General features: G+C 39.5%; 1 protein-coding gene across 2 annotated transcripts in view; it reads left to right on the forward strand.

Annotated features, from left to right (window-relative positions):
- Positions 1-22,279, forward strand: part of HEMGN (hemogen) — a 38,986-nt gene extending 16,707 nt beyond the window's left edge. For both annotated transcript variants that reach the window (XM_060013366.1, XM_060013367.1), the window contains 4 exons: positions 11,611-11,736; positions 13,498-13,591; positions 17,696-18,756; positions 21,360-22,279. In XM_060013366.1, the coding sequence (XP_059869349.1) occupies positions 11,611-11,736; positions 13,498-13,591; positions 17,696-18,755 (1,280 nt within the window). In that variant the 3' untranslated portion in view covers position 18,756; positions 21,360-22,279. The remainder of the gene's footprint in view (positions 1-11,610; positions 11,737-13,497; positions 13,592-17,695; positions 18,757-21,359) is intronic.
- The last annotated feature ends 3,966 nt before the right edge of the window (positions 22,280-26,245 follow it).

Genomic DNA, 26,245 nt, shown 5'->3' on the forward strand with positions numbered 1-26,245 from the left:
TGACTTACTAGAAAGTCTCAAGCCCATTACTTACATATTGTATCACCTACTCATCAATCTCTTCTTTCCACTCCTACTTCCTACACTGTAGCAACTCTATTACTTGATCAATTGCTCACTTCCTCTGTCAGAGATAACTAGGATTTAGAGCTAAAGGCGTAATTTCTATATAAGACTAGAAAGCAGAACTGTTGTGTCTTATTGAGATCTTAATTTAATTCCCATTAAAGGGGAATTGAATTGACTGGATTAGTGAAGTTTCATTCTACTCATTCCTCCTCAGAGAGACGACTGAATCCATGTGGGTGCCATATTTGGTAGTGGGATATGGGAATGGAGTTTTCCATAGATCAGGGTAGGGGTAGGATTTTCTAGAAAGGAAAATCTGTCTTGGTTGGATGGACCAAGTTATTTAAATTCTGCCTGATAATTCTGTCCAGTCTCTTTGCATGAGCACAAAGTATTGTACACCCATCTGAACTGGGTAAAAACAGAAGCTAATAGCAGCTCTGTGGAAATAGATACCCTACTTATCTTCTGATCCAAGAGTCCAGGCTCTATCTGCTGCACCACACACTCTTCAGGGTGATAATTGCTCCTATTAGTTAGTGTTTCCTGAGAAGTGAAGCATAGTATCCAATTTTAATAATGAAGGCTATGGCAGTAATAACATGAAACATCCTATTTTATTTTCATCAAGAAGACCAAACCCATCAGATAGAAGGATTATGGGTAATTCTGGGTATTGCTGGCAGTCTCTGAAGATGACAATTCTGTCTGGGTTTAATTTCTCTCTTGATTACCAAGAACATTTTGATACTTAAGAATAGATGTGCTTGTTGCTGACGGGGAGGGGAGGGCTCATTACAAAGTGCTGGGGCAGACCTGCACCCTCTTTTCTTCCAGTGGAACATCAGACTTTGCTACATGACTCCCACACAGGTGTCTATCACAGCTGAGCAACTCTGGCTTCCCTAAAATGAGAGTGCTAACAATAAAGGGTGACAATACAGAACATAAAGAAGCACAAAGGAAGTCTTCATCCTCATGTTGAACTTGCCCAGGATATATGCTGATGAAATCAGATCTGATCACATCCTGAGCTCCATCTGTTAAAGGTGCTCACAGCCACTTAGGAGAATGCCAGGGAAGAAAGACCTGACAATACATTTTCTGCCTGCTAAAGTAAGTCCTTCTCTTCTCTCTGGCTAAAAATACAACCAAAGTGTCACTAAAACACACACACACACACACACACACACACACACACACACACACACACACACCACACAAACCCAAAATACAAGAAAGCCTAACATTTGTTGAACAGATTGTGTTAGAATATCAATTAGCTAAGTGTTTGGTATGCAAACATCCCCGATGCGAACTCACCCAGAGGAGGACTTGCAGGGAGGGGGAATGGAGAGTGTCAGAGAATTAGGGAGCAAGGCAGGCTGCCTCCAAGGGAAAGTGCTTGGAACCAAAGCTCAAGACCTAGTTGACAGGTGAGAATGGTGCAATTGCCTTTTACGTCCACCTAGTGGCAGAGTTCTAGCCAGAGTCATCTCTACCTCAACTGGTTCAGGTGACGACCATTTACTTGGACGTATAATATAACATTCAGCACTGGCGCTGAACCATTTGGAAGGCTGCAATTCTTCAGCAGTGTTCACTTTTGGGCAGGGACTCATCTAGGTTATGCTAACTCTAAACTTCAAGCCCAGGGGATAGAATCTGCTGGAAGCAGGGAGTTGAAGTTTCCAAATTAATAAGACTAAAGCATCATGTTAGGTTCTAGTACATATTCTATGCCCGAGTAGCTAAAACTCCAAGGAGTGAATAAAGAGCAAAAATAGGAGAGGCTAACGTTCAAATAGAGACCCCTTGGAGAGTAGCTGATATGAATAACAGTGGGTCAGTGGCAGGCCAGGGAATGAATGGAGTCTTTTGCTCTGTCCCTTTTGAATTATAAAACAGTTCCTGCAAAGGGCAGTTTGGTTTTAGGATAATTTGGACATGATCTAGAAATTCTGTGAAATGAAAAGAATTCACTGATTAATTACATAGGCCAGCATTTTCCAAGAGGTGATATGCATTCATTCCACTTGGGGCAGTGCAGATAATTTCAGATGAAACATCTTTTACTTTAATAGTTCAGTATTTATTTTAATGTACCTTAGAAGAATTATAATTTGTTATACCACAAACCTGTGATTTCACAGGTGATATTGTTGGTTTTCCATTTACATTGGTGATATAAAATTTCCATTTTAAATACTTTTAGGAAAAATGTTTATTTGAAGGAAAACATTAAGTAAATAATAATACAGAAGATGTTATTACAAGAATATGGCAAAAATCATGAAGAGAGAATGTAACAATTGGAAAGTTTGGGAAATACTTCATCAAACCAGGGGATAAGGTAGATTGACTTGTAGACAGAAGAGTTCGGAATAGCAGGCAGGTAAAGGGAAAATGATAAAACTCTCAGAGGATCTGGATTCCGGTTCCAGCTGCCACTAGGCCTGTGTGACATTGGCCCCCTCTGGATCTCCTCATCTATAAAATAACTCTCATGCCTTGCTTAGCTTTATTATTTGGCAGTTCTATTTCACTTACTGTTATTGAGATTATGAACAATCATAATGACAGCCAGAGCAGTAAGGTCTGCTATGTGCCAGATTCTTTCCAATAGTCATCATTCTTAATCCTCATAATAGTCATGAAAGGTAGGTGTTATAATACCCATTCCATATATGAGGGAATTGAGGGTGGAAGATCCTGGCCACACAGAACCTGATTTGAATGAACTTAGGTCTGACTCTGGAGCCTGTGTTTGTTCCTCTGAGCCTGGTTGCATCATAGTAGTTAATTCCTATTCACTCTCAAAACTAAGCTCGAGATCACCTCTTCCCGTAAGACTTCTTTGACCTTATCTCTTCATCTGGGTTAGATGTCCCTCCTCTGTGTTCCCTTAATTTTCTATGTATGCTGTTTTTCCTATTTGCCTTTATATTCCCAGCACCCTACACACTTTTGGGACACAGATTATATAGTCAACAAATTGCAGAAAGAGGGAGAAGATGAGGGAGAGGGAAATGGGAAAGAAAGGAGGGAGAGAGGATCAAAAAAGAATATATATTGCTGCCTTATTTTATTAAATATGAAAGAAGTAGAATTGAGAGGCAGGAGAGCAAGGTGGTTAAGCATATGACCTCCTAGATCCAAACCACCCAGCTTTGCCACTTACTAGGTGTTTGACTTAGGGCGCAGGTTCAATACCTGTGCTTCAGTTTCTTCATCTACAAAATAGGGATATTAGTAATACCTACCTTAAAAGCTGTTGTAAAGACTAAATGAACTATCATATATAAAGTACTTAGAAGACCGCCTGGAATATGATAAGCAGGTGCTCAATAAATATTGGCTATCATTATTATTTCTGTGAAATTAATATAAGGGGAAAAGCTTAACACTAGTGTAAAGTGAAAAAACCACATAATACTATTACACACATAGAGCCTCATCATTTTTCCAATTCTACGTGTTGACCAATGCAGAGTGATTTCAAGGCAGTTATGAATAAAGAGGATTATAGCTAAAGGATACACAATATAATATCTTTATCTTTCTGCTTCTGTGACAGCAGAATTAAGCACTCCACCTCTACTCTTAGAACATTTGGAAATATTGATGTTAAAATTATCATACTGTATTCTAAATTCAGATTTACTTATTGTCTATCACCCTCAATTAGACTGAGTTCCTTGGAGGAAAGGACTCCTGTTTGATTCTTCTCTATGTCTCCAATTCTTAGTAAAGGGGCTGGCAAGAAATAAATGTTCAATAATGTTTGCTGAATGAACATTATAGAAAAGAAGTGTACATGTCAACAATAAAATAAATATTATGTGATATTTATCATACAAGAGGCTCAGGTCAAGTGACACTATAGCTCAAAAAGGAGAGATCACCTCTAGGTAGGAAAAGGTAGTAAAAAGAATGGTTAAATCTGTGAACTTTAGAGTCAGACTGCTTTGGTTTTGAGCTCTAACTACGGCACCTGTGAGCTTATGTGACCTTGGGATGTAACCTAACTTCTTTAAACCTTAATTTCCTTATCAGTGAAATGGGGATAATATTAGTTAGAAGAACTCAATGAGATAATGTTTGTAACATGTCAGGTACCTATTATGTGTTTGTAGAGTAGCTAATATATCATCATCATTATCACCAAAGGCTTTGTGATGGGGGCACTCACCATCTGGATGGGCAGACACAAGTGAAGAGCACTGAAGAGCAAGAAGGTGTGAATAAAGGTACTGTGGGTGTTAGAAAGAATCAAAGCCAAACAGGGAGGGCAAGTGGCACTATTTAATTGGAATATTGGGTATTTTCAGGAAAGTAATGGGAGACAAGATTGGGAAGTTGGCTTTAAATGCCAGACTGACAAGTTTAGTCTTCATTCTACACATAATACTGAGACTTTATGGGATTCTAAGTGGGGTAGAGACCAGTTCTGAGCCAGTTTTATGGGGAATGTTCTGGCTGTTTGTGCAGGACAATCTGGGGAAGGTGAGGGGAGATAGAAGAAAATAAACCACTTAGGAAGCTTCTCCAATACTTCCAATGAGAAGTTGAGGTCCCCCTCTGGGATGGTGGTATGGGAAAGGAAAAGAGGGAATAAGCATGTGGGACATTGGGAAGAATAAACTCAGAACTGTGTCCAACTAGATGTGAGAAGCAAAGTGAGGAGGCAGAGGCAGATACAATTCTGAACGGGATTGCCAATTAGAACTGGATGTCCAGGAACAAGGTGCCACTCTTCTATAGTAGAATAGTTAAGAGTGGCAGAAATAAAGCGTAGGAGAGACTGGTTTTAGGGGGAAGATATATTTGCCTTTTTTTTTTTTTTTCCGCTCCGCGGCGTGTGGGATCCTCCCGGACCGGGGCACGAACCCGTGTCCCCTGCATCGCCAGGCGGACTCTCAACCACTGTGCCACCAGGGAAACCCTATATTTGCTTTTTGCTATGCTAAATTTAAGGTGCAGTGGGATATTCAGGTAAAGAATGATATTCAAGAGACACTTGAAAATGTGATTTTTCAACTCAGACTGGTAATTATTTAGAAGATATCTGCATAAAGGTAATAGCTAAAGGTATACAGTTGGATTGACTGTCTAAGAGTGAGAGAGAAAAGACTCAAAGGAGTCATCCTTGGGAAGTACTTCTCATAGCTAGAGGAGTAAAAGAGAAGTGTGTGGAGGAGCGGGGGGGAGAGGAAGGAGGGATGAAGAACACATTACTAGAGAAGCCAAGAACAGAGCGACAGAAGTGCTCAGAGGAGCCATGAGCTACAGTGAAGTCACAGAGAGAGAGAAGTGAGAAGGGACCACTGGACTTGGCCATTAGGAATCATTGCTGACTTATGAGAGAACAATATGTGGAAGAGAAAACTAGATTGTGGATGCAAAGGAAAGAAGAAGTTATGTGGGGAAAGGAAGCAGTCGACGTGAGAGTACACTGTTAGTTCCGGAAGTTCAGGAAAGTGAGGACAGAGATGTGATGGGGGCTCAAGGTGGGAGCAGACTTGTTCTTCCCCAGCTAAATGACCACACATCAATGTTTATTCAGAGATGCTTATTGTCTATTCATTAAGAAATAGAAAGCAATATTGGTGGAGGAGGCCGGAGGAGGGACTTTGGAACAAACTAAATTGAAAGTCAGGTTACAGCCATTCTAAAGTCATAGACCGTGTTATCTGTATGTGTACAGTAGCATCTGTTTCAGCAGAGACAGAACTTATTTATCATGCATCAACAGGCTGTGAGAGAGAGGGAAACCAGAAACTCTCCTTCTCCACTAAGGAAAACAAAGCATGATCAACTCTTTGAAAATAATTTAAAAGGTTTGAAAAAGTATTTTAGCAAGAAAAGAACACTAAGAAAAAAAAGTGTATGATAGCTTCCCTTTCTTGACTTTTCCACCCAAATGCACTCCAGGACAATGCCCAGGTGCATAATTAGAACACTTCTAATAATACTGTTAACACTGCCCGAGTTTATGGCATGTCTATCTGCACAGTGCTTTTTATTTTATAGAAAGCTCTCATGATCTCTTTTATCCTCCCAGAATCCCTGGGAGGTATTACTTTTTCTCTGTTTTATAAGGGAAGAAAATGAGAATCAGAAAGAATTGAGAGATTTTCCCCCAAATTACACAGCCAGGAAATGGTAGAGTCCCAAATCCCTTGCTCTTTTTTTCTACACGTTTTCAAATTCCATTCACACGGTCTTCACAGCATAACACTCCATGTATGGGATGACAAACCAAAGTGTAGCAAAGTGAGCGCCCTCTTTTCTATAATTCTATCAATATGGCCTAAAACTACGTCAGTTTGGGGGCACTTTTATTAGGTCAAGTTTCTCACTGAATAGTATCCAGTGCTCCCTTTTCACCCCCATCATAAAGAGCCCCAGGGCAGAAGTTCTTAGGAATGTTTTTCCCTCCCTCCCACATCTGCCCAGTTCAACCAGGCCTCTGAAATGCATGAACAAGGCCTCAATACTTACTTAAACGTGCTCCAGATGGGTCAGGAGGCAGGAAAGCAATTCTCTCCCTCAATATCTAGTTTGGTCTAGTAGGAAGAAGGCCAGACTTGGAGGCTGCAGGCTCAGGTTTCATGCTCAAACTACCAGTCTAGCTCTGTGACCCTAGTAAAATCACTTTCCACCCTGAGCACCAGTGCCTTGATCTGAAAAGTGAGGACACTAATAGCTATTTTATAAGTTTGCCACAAAGATTCAGGGAAGCACTTGTGAAAGTGGCCCTGTGATGGGTTTGACATTCTGATATTCTGCTGTAGCTGTCTTGAAATTCTTAATAGTTTTTGAAGGAGGAGCTCTGTATTTTCATTTTGGACTGGGCCCTGCAAATTATATTGCTGGTCCTGCCTGTATGTCCTTGGCCAAGTCACTTAACCTTTCTGGGCTCCAGTCCATAATTAATTAAATTCTTAGGAAAGAAATTGTTAGGAAAATTCTCAATCCTCCTTCTCTCTACCTATTAGCAAAATTTGACAGGTTGATCACTCCCTCCTCCTTGAAACATTTTTTCCACTTGACGTCCAAAACACTACACTTTCCTGGTTATTCTCTGCCTCACTGGCTGCTCCTTTGCTGTTTTATCCCTAATCTATTAGCATGTCCAAAACTAAACTCCTGATCATCTCCTGCAAGCCTGCTCCCCCCAGTCTTCTTTGTCTATTAATGGTATCTCCATCTTTCCAGTTGCTCAGACCAGAACTCTTGTCATACTCTTTGATTCTTTATCACTCACTGCATATCCAGTTTGTAAGCTACTCCAGAGTCTGACCACTTCTTCATCACTCCCATCACAGTCCAAGCCTTAATCATCTGTATTCTGCAGGATCCTTCTAACTGGTCTCCCTGCTTCCACCTCCTCCCGTGTCCGCATGGTCTGTTCTTTATATAGAATAATCCTTGAAAAATATGCCAGGGACTTCCTTGGAGGTCCAGTGGTTAAGACTTCATGCTTCCACTGCAGCGGGCACAGGTTTGATCCCTGCTTGGGGAACTAAGATCCCGCATGCCAAGCAGCGTTGCCAAAAATTAAAAAAAAAAAAAAAGTCAGATGGCATCAATCCTCTGTTCAAAACCATCCCATGACTATCCATCTCAATCAGAGTAGACATGCCTACAAGGGGCAATAAGCTACCTCTCTGAACCCACCTCCTACCACTCTCTCACCTCAGGCCATTTGCCAGTGCCTCTCTGCCTACAGTGCCCTCCCAGATGGCAGCCTGGTTGGCTCCTCACCTCCTTCAGTCCCGAACAACTGTCACCCTGTTTAAAATAGCATCCACCATCAACTTTCCCCCCTTGTTCCTTATCCTATCATTCCATGCTCACTTTTCTTTCTTCTTTTCAAAAAATTAATTAATTAATTAATTTTTGGCTGCATTGGGTCTTCATTGCTGCGCAGTCTTTCTCTAGTTGCGGTGAGTGGGGGCTACTCTTTGTTGTGGTGCGTGGGCTTCTCATTGCGGTGACTTCTCGTTGCGGAGCATGGGCTGTAGGCACGTGGGCTTCAGTAGTTGTGGCACGTGGGCTCAGTAGTTGTGGCTCACGGGCTCTAGAGCACAGGCTCAGTAGTTGTGGTGCATGGGCTTAGTTGCTCCTCAGCATGTGGGATCTTCCCGGACCAGGGCTCAAACCCGTGTTCCCTGCATTGGCAGGAGGATTCTTTTTTTTTTTTTTTTTTGCGGCATGCAGGCCTCTCACTGTTGCGGCCTCTCCCGTTGCAGAGCACAGGCTCCGGACGCGCAGGCTCAGCGGCCATGGCTCACGGGCTCAGCCGCTCTGCGGCAATGTGGGATCTTCCCAGACCGGGGTACGAACCCGTGTCCCCTGCATCGGCAGGCGGACTCTCAACCACTGCGCCACCAGGGAAGCCCGGCAGGAGGATTCTTAACTACTGTGCCACCAGGGAAATTCTAACTGCTATATCTTCAGCACAGAGGTCAGTGCCAGTGAATGACAGTAGAAAGAGCTCTGGAACAGATGATGGTATTACTAAGTGACAGCAGCATCAGCCCCTCTGAGTGTATCAAGTACTTTCACAGGCTGCACACCCATGAGGCTGGCCCTGCATACAAGAGTGAAGGCGTTTGTGGGGACTGCTCTGGGCTAAGCCTCCTACTAGATTATACTGTGGGGATAGAAAGGTGAATCAGGAGTGGTAACCACCCTCAAAGGGTTTGTGGCCTAGAGAGAGGTATTATGTATATATGCAAATAACTCTAGAACAAGGCAGCTTTTGTTAAAAATATCTGGCCTTTAATGCCTAGCATCTAACATACTGCTATGGACTCTAGACTTCACTACAGAGGGAAAGGACAATGAACTATGGCTTGTGAATTTACTGACTGGCTATTTTTGTCCCAGACAAGTTCCTGCTGTGGCCTGCTTATCACAACAGAGACACCTTGCCTGACTTCCAATCTAGTTTGCTCCAAACTCCCTCCACCTGCCCCCTCCACCCAATATTGCTCCCTAATTACTGTTAACTTGAGACCCCACCCTCATATAGTCCCTCCACATTCTGCTCCTAGATATCAGAACATGGGGTGGAATCAACTTAGGCAGGCTGCAGCAGGGTGTAAAGGGTCTAAATATTATTTCCCTCCAATAAAGATGTGCATATCTCAATGGGCCTACAGTACACAGAACTCAGGGACTAACATCTGTCCACCTTCGTCCACCTTTGTAGTCTGACAGCCTTGCTCAGTACATGGCACAGAGGAGGCATTCAGTAAGGTTTGCTGAATCGTTGAACTGGGTCTTATAAGCTTGAAGGATAATTGTATTTAAGAAGTAATTCTGCATCTTCTGTAAGGCATCCTAGAAGTATTCTAAAAGGTTATCTTATTTCATTATCATAAGAAATAACCTAATCAGTAAGAATTAAAACATATCAAATAAAGCAACTAATTTAAAATGCCAGTTTAAATTATAAAACACTCCTGTTTTATAATTTTCAAAGCTACTTTAGTTTGTATTGGAGTTTTTAAAACCCTGTATCTGTATCTGAAAATCCAAAAATTATCATGAGATAAATTGCAAGTTACACTTTCCATTCCCTATAGGACTTCTTGGAATAGGGACTCCCTGGAGTTATCTGAATTTTTAGGTAGAGATTAACTTACAAGAAAGACTGGGGAACCGAGAAACTTAAAGCTAGAGCTTAGGATCTAGTAATTAAATACCACATTAAGTTTTGGTGGTAAGCGCTTGAGTGCTTGTTATATAATTCTCAATATTTTTCAGTGTGTTTGAAAAAGCTGCTTCTCTCATATGTTCACATCACACATACATCTTCATACCCAGGTAAGATCAAGCATAACAAGATGACCCATCTTATCATCAGTAAGATGTGGTGCCACCAGTAAGTAAGAAAATTTGGGGCAGGTAAATCTTTCCCCTCCTTGGTTCTCAATTTCTCTGTGTATAAAATAGGGGGAGGGACTAGATGGTTTAGGAGGAGATGCTAATGCCTTAAGAGTCTATGGAAGTAGAGGGCATCTATTCACATTATAAAGGTTTTCTCTTTATAAAGGATTCCCTTCAGGTTTTCTCTGAGTTCCTTAGTGCATTTAAACTGTGACTTGACTTACCAAAATCTTGTCACTATATTTTTATTACTAATAAAGCAACTAACACTTACTAAGCATGCTGAATATGCTAGGCACCATGTAGTCAATATGACAGGCACATATGAAATGCATTATTTGATTCAGTCATCCCAATAACCTCATGAGGTACATACCAATATTGTCCCATATTGTAGGTAGGTAAACTGGCTCCAAGACTAAGTGGCCTAAGGTGACTGAATTAGGGAATGTGGCAACTCTGGAATTCAAACTCTCTTCACCTCAGTATCTGACTCCAGATACAGTGTTAACCCTGCATCTCACAGACTGTTTGCCTGTAATAGGAGGTGGTCAGTGTTCCTTTCCTTGGTGAACAATCCTCATTCTCTGTACCTCTTTGCCTTCACAAATTGGGTGACCGATTGAAGATGGGTGATTCCTTTGGTTTCAACTTAATTTCTGTGACATAATGTGCTGATATTTTCATTGAGAAATGATTTTGGGGGCTTCCCTGGTGGTGCAGTGGTTGAGAGTCCGCCTGCTGATGCAGGGGACACGGGTTTGTGCCCCGGTCCGGGAAGATCCCACATGCCGCGCGGCGGCTGGGCCCGTGAGCCATGGCCGCTGGGCCTGCGCGTCTGGAGCCTGTGCTCTGCGGCGGGAGAGGCCGCAGCGGTGAGGGGCCCGCATACCACAAAAAAAAAAAAAAGAAAAAAAAGAAAAAAAAGAAATGCTTTTTGACCTTCCCTGGATGAGTCACAGTGGATTTCACTAGCTATCTTGAGTCAATTGTGAATGATCAGGTGAGCAGAAGAGGGTTCAAATTTGCTTTGAATTCCTAATTTAGTTCTTTATGTCTATTATCTAACAGCAAGACTTTCCATTACTTTGCATCAGGTTAAGATGAAAAAATGCCACATGCAGGAAAACAATACAAGATTAATTTCATATCTTCCTAATTTTCACATTCATAATATTCACTTTCACAAGAACTGTGTGAGGTGGGCAAGTCGGGAATTATTCACCCACTTTGCAAATGAGGAAGGATAGTCACGAAAAGGGGAAGTGATTTGTTCAAGGACATCGAGCTGGTTAGGCGCTAGACTTGGTGTTCTTCCTATACTATGCCACCTCTGTATGTAAAAAGTAACATCGGACTCAGGTACTTCTTAGCAGACCCAAATGACTGCCATACTGGAGGCTGTGACATACCAGCCTGTGGCTGCAGGGCTGTCTGTATAACTAGCCACTATGGTGGCGGAGGACATAGCACCAGCTGTGCCCCCTGCTCACACCTGTGCAGTATGATAAAGAAAGTAGAAGTAGCCAGCAGCTGTGGTCCAACTAGATAAAACTTTTAGGCAGGAAGTCAAGTGACAAGTGAACTCGGGTATGTGTGTGTTTTTAACTGTTAGTTACTTTTGACATTTTAAAAAAGGGTTCTTGTGGAAGTCAGACCAAACAGCAGGAAGGTATTGCAGCAAGATGGATTTGGGAAAGGACCAGTCTCACTTGATGCTCCATCAGATACCTGATCCTCATCAAGAAGAGAACCATGTTCCAGGTAATGAAAGAGTCCTTAAGAGGTAGTGACTGTTGGGAAGGATTGGACTATGATTATTTTCCTCTTTTTATGGCTCTGGCAAAAAAGGGGCATAATTGGATACGTTCATATATTAGAATGGAAGAATTGGGGCTATATAACTTTCTGAGGTGCCTTCTAGCACTAAGATTCTAATAAGCCAGAGAAACACAAGGAAATAATAAATAAATTATTAATAATATATATAAATGAAAGATAATGAAAATACCCTATACCAGATAGTTGTGGTAAAACAAATACAACCATATACTTCTTTGGTAACGTAAATATAGTGAAACTTTTGGAAAGGGATCTGACAATAAGTAGCCAGATAATAAGAACTATAATAAGAACTATAATAGTGTTTATTCTTTTGACTCACTAATCTTAGTCTTTGGATCTATCCTAAAGCAGCATTTCTGCTGCTTTTGCAGAACCCTAGGCCTTGAGGCAGTGATTTAAAACTTTTTAATGCCATGGATCCCTTTGGCATTCTGATGAACCTCTAGACCCCTTCTTAGACTAAGAAGTCTGAATACATAAAATTAAATACATAGGATTATAAAGGAAGCAATTATATTAAGATAAGTTATCAAAATAAAAAACTATGATATAATAATATATGTGCTTATTTACAGATGCATTAAATAACAAGGTCCAGTGGTGGATCTAATTACCACCGTATCAAATCAAATATATCATCTCAAATAAATGATATTTTAAGGTATCTGCAATAACTGTCATGTTATATGAAGAAAATCTGTAATTTCTTTTTGTGACAAAATCACACACTGCTAAAACTACTGTGGTTTGCTACCTACATTCATGATTGAAGGAAGTGGTCATTTAAATTAAAGATTGGTAAAAATAAAAGTATAATTTTCCTCCATCCATGTTCACCATTAAGGACTTCTGTCCTAAAAACAAAAGGTGCCATGGTCCAAGGGACATTTTCTCTTTTGGGGGTCCCCGTGCAAACTTGAAATCATTCTGTAGTCTCTAAGAAGTTCTACATCAAAGACCCAACGTTAACTTTTCACAAACTTGGATGGCAATAGAACCTTTCTTGATAATAACTTTAATATTCCAAAGAACTTGGAGAAACGTCATCCAAAGGAAAAATGTACAAAAGAAAAAAAGCTGTTGTGTACATGAAATATTTATTATAGTTTGATCTACAACGGCAAAAAAAAATAACTGGCAACAACCTAAATGTTCAATACGAGTGGAATGAGTGGATAAATGAGAATACATCAACTCGATTAAGTATCATGTAGCTGCTAAAGTTATAATTATGAGGACGAGATGATGGAATATATTTTTGATGTATCAGGTTAATAAATGATAAAACTGTGGTATGCCATCATTACAACTTTGTTTAATATAGGGACTAGATGAATACGAGGAATAAAATGAAAACAGGTTATAGGATGGCAGAACATGGCTGATTTTTTTCTTTTATGTTTGTACAATATGTACACTATTTTGAAAAAATTAATAGGTTGGTAGCACACTTATGTACAAATACTGACCTTTTCATTTAAAAAATGTCGACTGAATGTTTGCTCCCAGGCATTCTTCAGAGGTACAAAAATAAATAAGATATAGTTCTTGTCCTCAAAAGGCTAAGAGAAAAACTTACACACCCAGTAAAGGGATTCTACCATTTTTTCTATAGGACTCTTTTCCTGTTAATGCCACAACTCATCACTATCTCCCATAACTTTCATTTTGATCCTACAGAAGTCATTGGAACTTGGAGTTTAAGAAACAGAGAGCAACTCAGAAAAAGAAAAGCTGAAGCACAAGAAAAGCAAACTTCACAATGGCAATTTGGGTATGGTATTGCTGCAAGGGGAAAGGAACTGATGTTTATCTAGCGTATGCTACTTGTCAAGTGGTGCTGAGCACTTTTACATACTATATTTCATCTTTCCAAAAATCCCATAAATTGGGAGCTGTTATCCTCATTTTACAAAAAAAGAAACCAAGTCTCTGAAGGTTAAATCTCTTGCCTAAAGTCACCCATCTAGTAAAGTGATGGGAACAGAATCTTATATATGGTCTCTTTTAATTACAGTACCAGGTGATCAAATTATGTATATTGTAGAGAGGACTGGTGTTCAACCACCCTAGTAATATAACCATAGAAGTATCTGTTGGGAGCGGGAGACACCATTGAGAAGACCCCCAAGCTTGTTCTCCAAGCTTTCTATTAGTGAAATTCTTCTTGAATGATTGTAGTTAACTCTCCATGGAGTAAACCAAAGCACTGTCTGTAAATGAGTGATGGCAGAGTTTGAGAGTTCCTAAGTGTCCAAAGTCAGCTGTATGTAATCTCAGGAAGGGAGTACATGAACATGACTATAAATTAGGCAGCATCTAACTGCACCATTTAGAATATAACTGTGAAAACAGAGGTATTGCCTGCTTGGAAATAGAAAACGGGAGCCCAAGGAGCCAAAGTACAGCATCCATCTGAGCGAGGGTTTCTCAACGCTGGTGTTATTAGTGCTGTGGATAGGCGACTTCTTTGTGTGGGAGGCTGTCCTGTGTATTGAAGATGTTTCGCAGCACCACTGGCCTCTGGAAACCCACAGGACTCTCCCCTCCCCATCGTGACAACCAAAAATGTCTCCAGACCTTGTTAAATGTCTCCTGGGGTCAGGGGAGAGGAGGTAAAATGCTCCCAGTTGAGAACCACTGATCTAGGCACTCTTCTTTAAAATTTTTTTGATTAAGATTTAGATGTGCATTTCTTCTTTACTGTAAAAATGTTTCCTTCAATGGCAAAAATAACATAGGTATACATTTTTCACAGGGCCGGGCTCTGCTTTGTGAAAAAAAAACCAAAAAAACATAGGTAAACATTTTTCTAGGCATCATTTTTTTAAAAAACATACAGTGCAGATGTTTTAAGTACCTATTCCCACTGTGGACTTAGTATCATCTGTTCTGCAACAACACATGTTTCTACAACACCAGTTAGCTCACATATGATTGGTAAATATGAGAATGATGTCAGCATAATGTGGAAGTTGTGTTAGTTCATAATTTTTCTTACTCAAAAGAAGCCAGAATAGTGGGAATAGAGTTAAAACCTTCACAGGAAAGGAAAAAGCCTTCAGCTTGGCTGATGTATAGACAGGGTCCTTTTCAGCCTTCATCCGGGGCTTCTTCCCCAGAGAAGGACATTGGTAGCCTTGCAAAGATCTCCACATATAGCAGGTTGCACTTCTTCCTGTGCTCAACTTAGCGGCAGCCCTGCTGTCTCAGAGCACCCTTATGTGCATGATCTCAGCACTGAAAGCCTGCATTTACACTGTTGCTTTTGTGCATTTTTACCACCCTCGAGGCAGCCTCCAGCCATAGTAAGCTGCCTGTCTGGACTATCCAAGTTATCTCACCCTTGTCCCAATTACTGTTTATGCTAGTGTTAAAAAGTTGCATAGGATTTGAGTTATTTGCCCTAACTTTATTTTTTCCCCATAAACACTGTCACATTTAGTGATTTTGCAGAAAGTGAGGTTTTTCAGGAATGCATATATGTTATAGCAGAAACTTCTGTACTCAAGTCCTCTGACAGGTGACTCTGTTGAAGAACACACAATTAGTTCCCCTAATTCCTTAACTCACCAAGCAACCTTCTGATCATTCCTTGCCTTCCCAAGTCTTTGCATTCCTCACTGTTCATTTAAAAATTGGTCTTTAGGTTTACATATCAATCTCTTTGAGCTGGTTGATGAGCTCTGACCCTAGAAATGGAGCTGGTTTCAGTATGCTCATAGAATTGGGCTTCTGTGCTCATTGGTTTGGGGGGGGGGCAAGGCTGAAGAAGTCACTGGAGTAGGTGGAACCTTGGTGAGCCTCTCGGCAGCTGGCCGGCCTTGCTTTTGTGACATATATCTATACTACTGAGGGCTGTCCTCACTACAACATTCTACACAGTGAAACCTTAGCTCCAGAGAGAAGCGGTAGAGTGTAATAGTTAAGAGCCTGGCTGCTAAAGCCAGATGGCTAAATGACTAGATTTGAAGAGTGGCTCCTTACTTCTTAGCCATTTCACCTTGGACAAGTTATTCAACCTCTCTGTGCTTTAGTTTTTTCATCTGCAAAATGGAGATAATAATAGTATCTACCACATAAGTTGATGTGAAGACTATATGAGATAACAGAATAAGTAAATTACTTAAAACAGTGCCTGGCACATAGGAAGCACCATATATATATATATATATATTTCTGATATTTATATAAGAGTACTAGTTTCTATCTGGATGATTCATTCATATAAGTTATTACATGCAATTCTTAGGACAACCACATGAGGTTGGGCAGATACTATTTACTCCATTTTACCTGTGAAGAAATCAAGGCATAGAATAGAGAGTTTAAGTGACTTGCCCATGATCACATAGCTTATAAGTGACAGAGTACAGATTAAATTTTAGGCCACACAGATATATTTGTATCTTTTGAGAAACTACCAGGAAGAACATGGAACATTACTCACATTTCCGTCATATAGAGATCTACATAACAAATTATTTAGGATTTAATTTCTAGGATAATAATGTTGCCTGAAGAATTCACATACATCATCTTTTTAAAATCTGACAATAAGGACTTTATAATTTATCTTGTTACCTTGGTTACTTGGAATTAAACTTCCAAATGCTGAGGTACCATATCATTTTTACCTTCTATATTATTTTTAATATTTATTTTAAACTGTACTATTACAATATGTACCTTTTTAATATTGACTTCAAACTGGTTTTGATGAGACAACCTTTAAAAAAATTTAATTATGGAAATTTTCAAACACGCAAAAGTAGAATAGGGTATACATTTTTTAAGTGTAGAAGGAACTGCAAGCATTGCATAGGTGTAAAAAACACTGGTTTTATCTCCAAAGACTGTCTTGTTTACTAAAAGAAATCGGGTTTCTCCAGAAATAACTACAGGATGAGGCAGCCTATGTTCTTTACCTTAAGCATAATCCTCATAATAAATCCTATAGGAGTGGTAAGCAGGGAGAGCATTTCAGCCCTGTGGTCTGTTGGAGAAGGCTCCACGGGGCAGGTAACATGAAACAGAATTTCAATAGGTTTAGAAAAATGATGAAATGCTTTTTTATAGTATCTTTTTCTTCCCCCAAGTCCATCTATATTAGCCATCTGTATTTGGTTATATTTGTAGTACCTAACAATTTGTCATTGGTTGTAATACCCATGCATATCCTTTCATCTTCTAGATCTTTAGCGATTGGTTCAGAGTAGGTATAATATGAGCGCTCATGCCTTTCCACCAAGCTGCTTTACCTCAAGGAAGTGTTTTTGCAGCTTTGGAGCTGTGGACCCAGCTTTGGCCACTCAGCCTGCTTTACACAGACACTGTATTAGATAAGCAAGCCACATACATCATTCACCTGCAGGCTGCGCAGATGAGGAGCAGACCTGCACTGCAGATCTAGGAACACAATCATATCAGTTTACCCAGGGTATAGAGAAATGAACTCACATAGACTAAACCCAGAGAGACTAGCATATAAACAAGAATGCCAGTCTATTAATGTATAACATCAACAATACATTTTCCATAACCAAACTTTAAGTATATGCTCTCAAACGCGTGCGCACACACACACACACACACACACACACACACACACACACACACGCTACACTCACCAAGAAGATTCCTGCAGAGCAAGGCATCAAAGACAAAAAGTCCTGAGGGTCATTTCCTCTCCCGACAATTGAGAGCATCTAGAACGGCTTCTTCATTTTACAAACAAGGAGACTGAGGCCCAGAGAGAGATTAAGTGCCTTGTTCAAGGTCATGCAACAAGGCAGTGGGAGTCCTGGGACTGTTATTGCCAAATGTTTATTTGAATTCTGGAGCCCTGTTGCTGACACTAATTCTGATTTCTCTATAGAGAGAAAAAACATAAGCGGCAGAGAACAGGAAAAAGAAGTGAAAGAGGCAGAAAGAGACAACAAAATACAGAAATGAAGGTGGAGCCTCTGTCACAATTAGAAAAGGAAATGATGGAGAAAGCACCAGCATCTACAGAGAAAGAAACTGAACCACCCAGGAGTGTGACCGAAGCTCTCCTTCCGGTAGCCTCCACGCAAAGAGTTGTGCCCAAGAAACATTTTTCTGAAATAGGTCAAGAAAGCATTATCCATCAGGAAAATTCTTCTGAATACCAAGAAACAGCAGTACAAAACCACCCCTCTGCAATACTCCAAGATATGGCTGAATCTGGAGACCTCTCTCCTAAAATGTACCAAGAAATAGCTGTATTTCAAGACCATCCTTCCCAAATGCGCCATGATATGGCTCAACCTGAAGACCTCTCTCTTAAAATGTGCCAAGAAACCGCTGCAGCCAAAGCCCTTTCTTCTAAAACATCTGAAGATGTAGCTGACCTGGAAGGATGCCCTCTTGAAGCATACCCCAAACCAGATGTGCCTAAAGGCTACGCTCTTGAAACATACCAAAAAAGAGCTGAACCTGAGGAACACAATTCTGAACTAGGTCAAGGAATAGCTGAGACTGAAAATTTTGTTCCTAAAGCACAAGAAATAGCTGTGCCTAAAGAGCTTTCTATAAAAACATACCAAGAAACAGTTGAACCTGAACACTTTTCTCATAAAACATATAAAGAAATCGCTGTGTCTAAAGCCCCCTCTCATAAAACAATCCAAGAAACACCTGCTCCTGAAAAATATTCACCTGAAATATACCAAGAAACACCTGGGTCTGAAGAATATGCACCTGAAATATACCAAGAAACAGCTGGGCCTGAAGACTATGCCCCTGAAATATACCAAGAAATACCTGGGCCTGAAGACCTCTCTACTAAGACATATAAAGATAAGGATGTGCCTGAAGAATGCTTTCCAGAGCTGCACCAAGAAAGAGGTGGGCCCCAAGACCAGGATCCTAAAGCACACCAGGAAGATGCTAAGGATGTTTATATTTCTCCTTGAGGTAGGTTTTTTTTTTTTTTTATTGGGGTCAAGCTAGTGACATGCCCCTTATTTGTGTTCCCTGTTCATAATCAGAGTACCAGATAGGTTTATCTCCCTTGGAGCGGTGATTTATTGCCTTCTTTGACAATCCTGGGTTATCCCAGTTATCTCAATGGGTATCATCAATGTCTTTGGCTAGTTTCAAGTGAAAAATGTTTTTCATTCAACCAATATCTGTTGGTATATTACCATATAATTAAAAGAAAATCATTGAAACTGTAAGTGTGTATAGTGGGTACTTGTACATACTATCCATTTTGGGAAGCTTTAGCCAGTGAAGAAAAATGAACCCCATATAGAGTGAATTATGTGCAAAATATTTTAAAGGACAATTACATTTAGATTAACAAGAAAACTTGGTGAATAAAGTTTTTTTCTAGAAAATTAAAATTTCCTGGCAAACTAAAGGTAAGTAAATTCATGGTACAAGCTACTGAGGGAGATACAAAGACATAAAATATGATCCTGGTAATAGGGAACTCGTTCTTGTAGGACTTACCAGGCTTACCCCAAACCCTTTCTATTTAAATATTTGCTCCTGAAAAGCTTTCTCCTCTGCATAGCATTTAAGAAATAATGTGACCTTTCTTCAGTTTGACTTGTCTTGGGGACATAATTGAGAGCCTTGATTCTCTTTGTGCACTATTGTACACAGTATAAGAAATGGGCTGGCTAGCGGACCATAGCTATCCCCAGGGAATTGTGTTCTAAAGAAATCCTTTTGGTAGCTTATTTTCTCTTTCTCCTAAAGTATGAGTGCAACAAAAACCTGGGGTTATTGTATTCCAAGTAATACAGGTTTTGAGGAAATACCTTTTAAAAAATTACAGTAAAAGCAGACATATGAAGCACTACTTGTACTGACAGGAGTCCCCTGATGGAGAAGCAGCTCTAATCAACACAGTGCCCGATTCTAAGAGTTTCATTTTAAACCCAGCGAGGTTAAGATGGGCAATTAATTAATGCTTATTCTGTTTTGGGCTTTGTCTTACCAAACAAGTGGAAATATCTACCTTTTTGCTGATTATAAAATTGTCATAATAATAAATTATAATGTTTATTATAATAAATTAAAACAATATATAAGTGACTGTAGAGTAAAAGTCCCCTATAATACCATCTCCTATCTCTGATCCCCAAGGTCAAGTTTTTGTTTTGCTTTAACAAATGAGATGGTATCAATACAATACATTCCATTTTATAACCTGCTTTTTTTCACATACAATATATATTGTGGCCATCTTAATGACATCTTTTGTAACAATTGTACAGTATTATACGTACAATAATTTATTCAACCAATCCCTATAATGATGAACACTTAGATTACTGCCAAGTTTTACTATTACAGCAACGTTCAATGAAATCATTGGAAGTAACATTTATTTAAATAACATTTATTTGGCACTTTCTATCTGCCAGACACTGTATTAAACATTTCATGTGAATCACTTTATTCAATGTTAAAAACCCTAGTGGATGAATAGTATTATCCTTATTTTATAGATAAGGAAACTAAGGCACTGGAAGCTTAAGTTGGTCTGATTACTTCCTTTGGACAAATCCCTAGAAGTTGAATTGCTGGGCCAAAGGGTACCAGCATTTAAAGTCTGGATACATTCTGTCAGAGTAGCCTCCAAAAATGTTGTAGCAATACACAGAAACCAAGAATTTATGTAAGTGCCTGTTGCCCATGCCCTTGACAACACTGCACATGATTGTTTTAATAATCTACGCCTATTATGCTAGGTTAAAAAAAACCTAATTGTTTTAATTCCCACTTTTTTATGACTAATGCTGCTAGGCATATTTTTATGATTATTATGAATTCAGTTTTTTTCTTTTGAGAATTGCCTGTTTGAATCCTTGTTCCATTTTATATTTGGGAAATCTACCTTTTTGATTGATTTAAAAAATCTCTTTAAATAATAGTCATTAAATCTTTACCTACATATAAGTTGTAAATATTTTTCTAGTTGTTGTTTAACTTTGTTTATAGTAGTTTGGCATTCTATATGACAAAATTTTAATGTTAGTTTTTAGTTATTCAAACCTGTCACGATTTTAATTCTTTTTTTTTTTTTTTTTTTTTTTTTTGTGGTACACGGGCCTCTCACTGCTGTGGCCTCTTCCTTTAAGGAGCACAGGCTCCGGACGCTCAGGCCCAGCGGGCATGGCTCACGGGCCCAGCTGTTCCGCGGCACGTGGTATCTTCCTGGTCCAGGGCACGAACCTGTGTCCCCTGCATCGGCAGGCGGATTCTCAACCACTGCGCCACCAGGGAAGCCCCAATTTTAATTCTTAATGATTCAAACCTGTCAGTCTTTTCCCTTATGGCTTCTGGTCTGTGGTCTGCTTAGAAAGGCCTTTATAATCTTAAGATTAAAGGAATATTCTATTGTTTCTACAACATTTACTGTATCTTAATATTTAAATCTTTAATTCGTCTGAGATTTATTTTTGTGCAAAGTGTTAGGTAGAGTTTTTTTTTCTCCAAGTGGATAGCCAATCATCCCAATACCATTTATTAAATGTATTTTCGTATTTTATTTTATTTTACAGAAATGAAGGAAAAACCCAAAGCAGAGGAACCAGAGATACCAGCAATTCCAAACGTTCCTCAAGAGATTCAACCAGAAAATAAAATTTATAGTTGTTTTGTTTTAACAATGTGCAACCATCATAGTTGTCCAACAAAATTCACATCTTAGTACATTATATGTGTGATTTTTCTCAAAATATGGTAGAAATCTCTACAATATTCATTAATATTTTAACAGTGGTTTTTCCCCCATATATAGACCATATCTGAAAGAGAGAACTAATGTGATTTTTCAGGCTCTACCACATAGACAACATCCTGCTAGTGTGTGTGTGTCTGTGTGCACGCCCATGCGTGTGCATGCGTGTGTATGTGTAGGTATATTAGGGAGAGGATAGTGGTGGGAACAGACTTAACAATTTTCCTGCCCTTAAGAATTAGTCAAATAAATGTTTGTTTTCAGGGGAAAATTACTGAGCCCTCCCTTTCCCCATTTTTAAGTCTGAACAATTAAAATTTGAGGAAGTATATAGTTTTCTTATAAACTTTGTTCAATTACTAATGTAACAATAGCATCAAAATCTTTTTTTGTGTGTGGTACACGGGCCTCTCACTGCTGTGGCCTCTCCCGTTGCGGAGCACAGGCTCTGGACGCGCAGGCCCAACGGCCATGGCTCACGGGTTCAGCCGCTCCGCGGCATGTGGGATCCTCCCGCACCGGGGCACGAACCCATGTCCCCTGCATCGGCAGGCGGACTCTCAACCACTGCACCACCAGGGAAGCCCAGCATCAAAATCTTATTCAGGCTTCTGATGGCTTTTAACAATTTAACAATTTTAACAATTCTTATTCTGGGACTCCTTCAAAGATATTTTGGAGTGATGAATGTAGTTGTGTATTTGAATTTTGATTTTCTATTTTTACTTTTTATACACTGTAATTGCGCAAAATGTATATTAAATCATTATCACGTGTTTGTGTGGACAGCATCATGGTAAGCACTGTGAGGGTTAGAAGACCTATAACACATAGTCCTTGCCCACTAGGAGTTTAATCTAGTCTCGTGGGGGAATAAAACAGAAAACAAATAATTACAAAAGAAAATAGTAATGCTAGTGCCATTTGAATTAGAAGATACAACAGAGGGAATGCTCACTTTTTTGCTGGAGTGACCCGAAAAAATTACACATGAGTGGAGCCTTGAAAGATGGAGAGGATTTGTAATATAGGTGAGGATAGCAGCATTATTGTATGTGACAGAGAGAAGGGTGAATTAAAGACATGTTCAAGAGAACTGCATGCAATCTACAGTTAATGCAGGGTCCATGTGGAATAGCAGGTTAGCAGGCTGAAAATTATTGTATTATTGGAGTTGTATGGAAATTTGCTTGCCTAACTAAGAAGTATATTATTTACTTAGGTACTGGGGAACTAAGTAAGACTTTTGAACAAAGAGATGGCAGTTTTAGTATTTCAGGAATATTTATCTGGTGATAATGGTCAGGATTAACTGAAAATGACGAGAGACTGGGGGCAGGAGTAGAAACTATTCTGGGCAGGAACATGTCTGAAAATCCTCCCTGGTAAGATGTCACGGAAAAGCCCGAACGAACTTTTTGGCCAGCCCAGTATTTTTGAGGGAAAGAGGTTTGTTTTCAGTTTTCCTTCTGTTATTACAGAAGACTCAAAATAAAGGAGATTTCTGCAAATGGTTCAGCAAGGGCACAAGTATGCAAGCTCTCCATATAGGCACTGTGCTAGGTACTAGGCTAGAGTGAAGAACACGACAGGATCCCAGTCTCTCAAGCATTCATGGTGTAGAACAGTGGTTCTTAACCCTCACCATATATTAGAACCACTGGGGAAAATTTCAAAATCACAGTTGCCCAGGCACCTCCCCAGGGATTCTGATTCACCTATCTAGGGTGATCTCAAGACATATTTATATTTTACATTGTTTTTTGCTCTAAATAATTTTTGAGGAATAATTTTAGAATTATATAAAAGTTGTAAAGGTAGTACGGAAGTTCCTATATAGCTCTCACCCAGTTTACCCTAATGTTAAGATCTCATATAACCACGGTCCATTTATCAAAACTTAAACTAAGATTGTTACATTACCATTAACTAAACTACAGATATTATTGGGATTTCATTAGTTTTTCTGCTAATGTCTTTTTTCTGCTTCTGGATCCAATCTAGGCTACAACATTGCATTTAGAGCAGTGGTCCCCAACCTTTTTGGCACCAGGGATGGGTTTCATGGAAGACAATTTTTCCACAGAGGGTGGAAAGGTAATGGGAGCAATGGTTCAGGAGGTAATGGGAGCAATGGTGAGTGATGGGGAGCTGCAGATGAAGCTTCACTGGCTCGCCTGCCCACTGCTCACCTCCTGCTGTGCGGCCTGGTTCCCAACAGGCTGAGGACCAGTACCGATCCATGGCCTGGGGGTTGGGGACCCCTGATTTAGAGTATTTTAATGGCTCTCCAGATGATTCTAATGTGCAGCTAGGGTCGAGGACCACTGGTATGGTGGGAGGTTACAATGCTATTTCCCTCCTGTTTGCCACACCCTCTCCCACAATAAAATTTCCCCCCTCAGCATATATTAATAGAACAATGATTACTCATATCCCATTGTATTACTCAAGTAACAGTAGATATTGAGGACAGCACACCATATGATAGTCCCTTACATCTGGATGGCACTTCAGAACTTGTACTTTCAAATACACTTTTTAAAATTTGATCTGCACAAGAATCTTTGAAATAGGCTGGGCAGTGATTATCATTCCCATTTTACAGATGAGGGAATAACTGTAGAGAGGATGGGTACTCACCCAAAGTCTCATCTAACTTCCTCAGTGTTCTTTGTGATGGTTTTCAATCTTTGGAAATCTTGTCTCAATTTTACCTGCCAGGGTGGGTCAAGATTAGAGAAAAAAAGAGTAAACTGAAACCTCAAGTTCTAAAAGTGTTTCATTAAGATGAATCTTACGAGATTTGCATATGTACAATGTACAGGGGCACAAAGGTGAAAGAGATAAGGAAGTAGATGATATGAAGAAATATAGTACATTAGAGGAAGAGGGGTCTTCTCTTTCTACCTTTTAGGACCCTTTCTGCTTGCCTTCTTATCCCACTCCCTATATAGACATACAAACTCTGCTTTCTAACTATTCTCATTCAAACACGAGTGTGTATCTAAAATGTTCCAGTTTTCTTCTTGGCTTAGAGCCTTGATGTCATAGAATTAAAGTTTTGCAAGAATCCATCTAGCCCTACTTTGTGCTACCCTCCACTCGTGGGTAGAATAGTTGTTCTTTAAAATCCATGAATCTTATGATATTAAATCTAATATGATGTGTGAGAAGATCCAAAGCTTTAATTGATATTCAAAGGGATCCTTCACTCAAATGAAAGATTAAGAATCATTACACTGAGAAGTGTTTCAAAGTGTAGACAGATGACCACCTGCCTTGAATCATTCGGGTTTTTTTTAAGGCAGATTCCTAGGTCCTAGCTCCAGAGAAAGGGTTGTCTCATAAACTAAAAATAATCGTATATAATGGTTATTTATACAATCATATATACTCTAGACAGGATAATAGAAATTTCAAATCATATAATGAAAGGGCTACATATTTAAGTTCCTGTTTTCCATAAAGAGAAATTTTTCCTTTAAATGAAGTAGCAACCTACTTCATCAGTGTCTCCAATTCTGCTTTGCATTTCAGAACTTGTCACACTTGGTAATATATTTTTGGTGTGATTATCATTATATATGTTATCTTAAGCCAGGAGGGAAAATACCTCATTTTCTACAGGAGTCTGTCCACAAATTAAGCAAGACTATCACTTTTAGCAACACCCCCATCTAGTGGCAATTTGCAGCTATTACGGCCTCAGTTTTACAACGTGTATAGTAAGTAGCTCAGTGTTTCTCAAATTTGTTCTTGTTTCATCAGCTGCCCAGAATTGTTCCCTCCTCGAAAAAGAATAATGGTATTCTTTTCCAAATTTTCACGTGGAAAGAAACTATCAGAGAACACGTAGGTGTATGAATTTTATCAATTTTTAAAGTTTTTGTTTTAAAACCTACAATCTTCTCTATTTTTCTCATGATTTTAAATACACTGACACGCTACTGTTGGTTAAATTTAAACATGTTTTACCTGCAGAAATTCTCTCACAAATAACCTGAAATAACTTGAAATGCATACCCTTTTGAACACTTCCTTTTCTCATGTATAAATTAAAATGTTTGCTGAATTTCGCAAAATGTCAAAACAAAAAACAAAAACCCATAATCTTCTCTTTAAATCTTTGGCTCCTTATGATGGTTACTTTCTGCTAGTGGTCTGTTAGTTCATGACAAATGAACAGGTTTAGGAACAGCTTTTCATGGTTGTTGAATCTTTTCAATCTGTGGAGTTTTACGGTTTTGAATAATTTATTTTGCAGGCAGTATGTCCCCCCTCTCCCCATGAAGCAACAGGATAAAATGCTCAGAAGTAGAATTATATATACAGAGGAACTTGATAAATACACAGGTGAGAGATGACGTTACAAGTAAGTGGGTAAAAGGCCAGGCTAGCGGTGCAGGGATAATTGGTCATCGCATGGGATGAAAACTGACTCTTGTTGGCCCTCAACTTTTTAGAGCTGCCCAGAAACAACGACTACAATCCCCTCAATGTGTATGGCATGTTGACTCAGTTTCATTCTCGCTTCATTTCTCGTGAGGTATGGAGCACAAGGAACAGTCCCCACTTCTTACCCGTTAATTTGGTGTGGGGCTACCCATCTATTAGATTTGAAATAAGGTTTACTTGGGGTTCCTTTCTGACAAAACATCGTTTTTCTTGTGGAAAAATGGGAGCATACAGAGAAGTATAAATGAC

This window comes from Delphinus delphis, chromosome 6, assembly GCF_949987515.2.
Source record: "Delphinus delphis chromosome 6, mDelDel1.2, whole genome shotgun sequence".
In the NCBI taxonomy this organism is placed as follows: domain Eukaryota; kingdom Metazoa; phylum Chordata; class Mammalia; order Artiodactyla; family Delphinidae; genus Delphinus; species Delphinus delphis.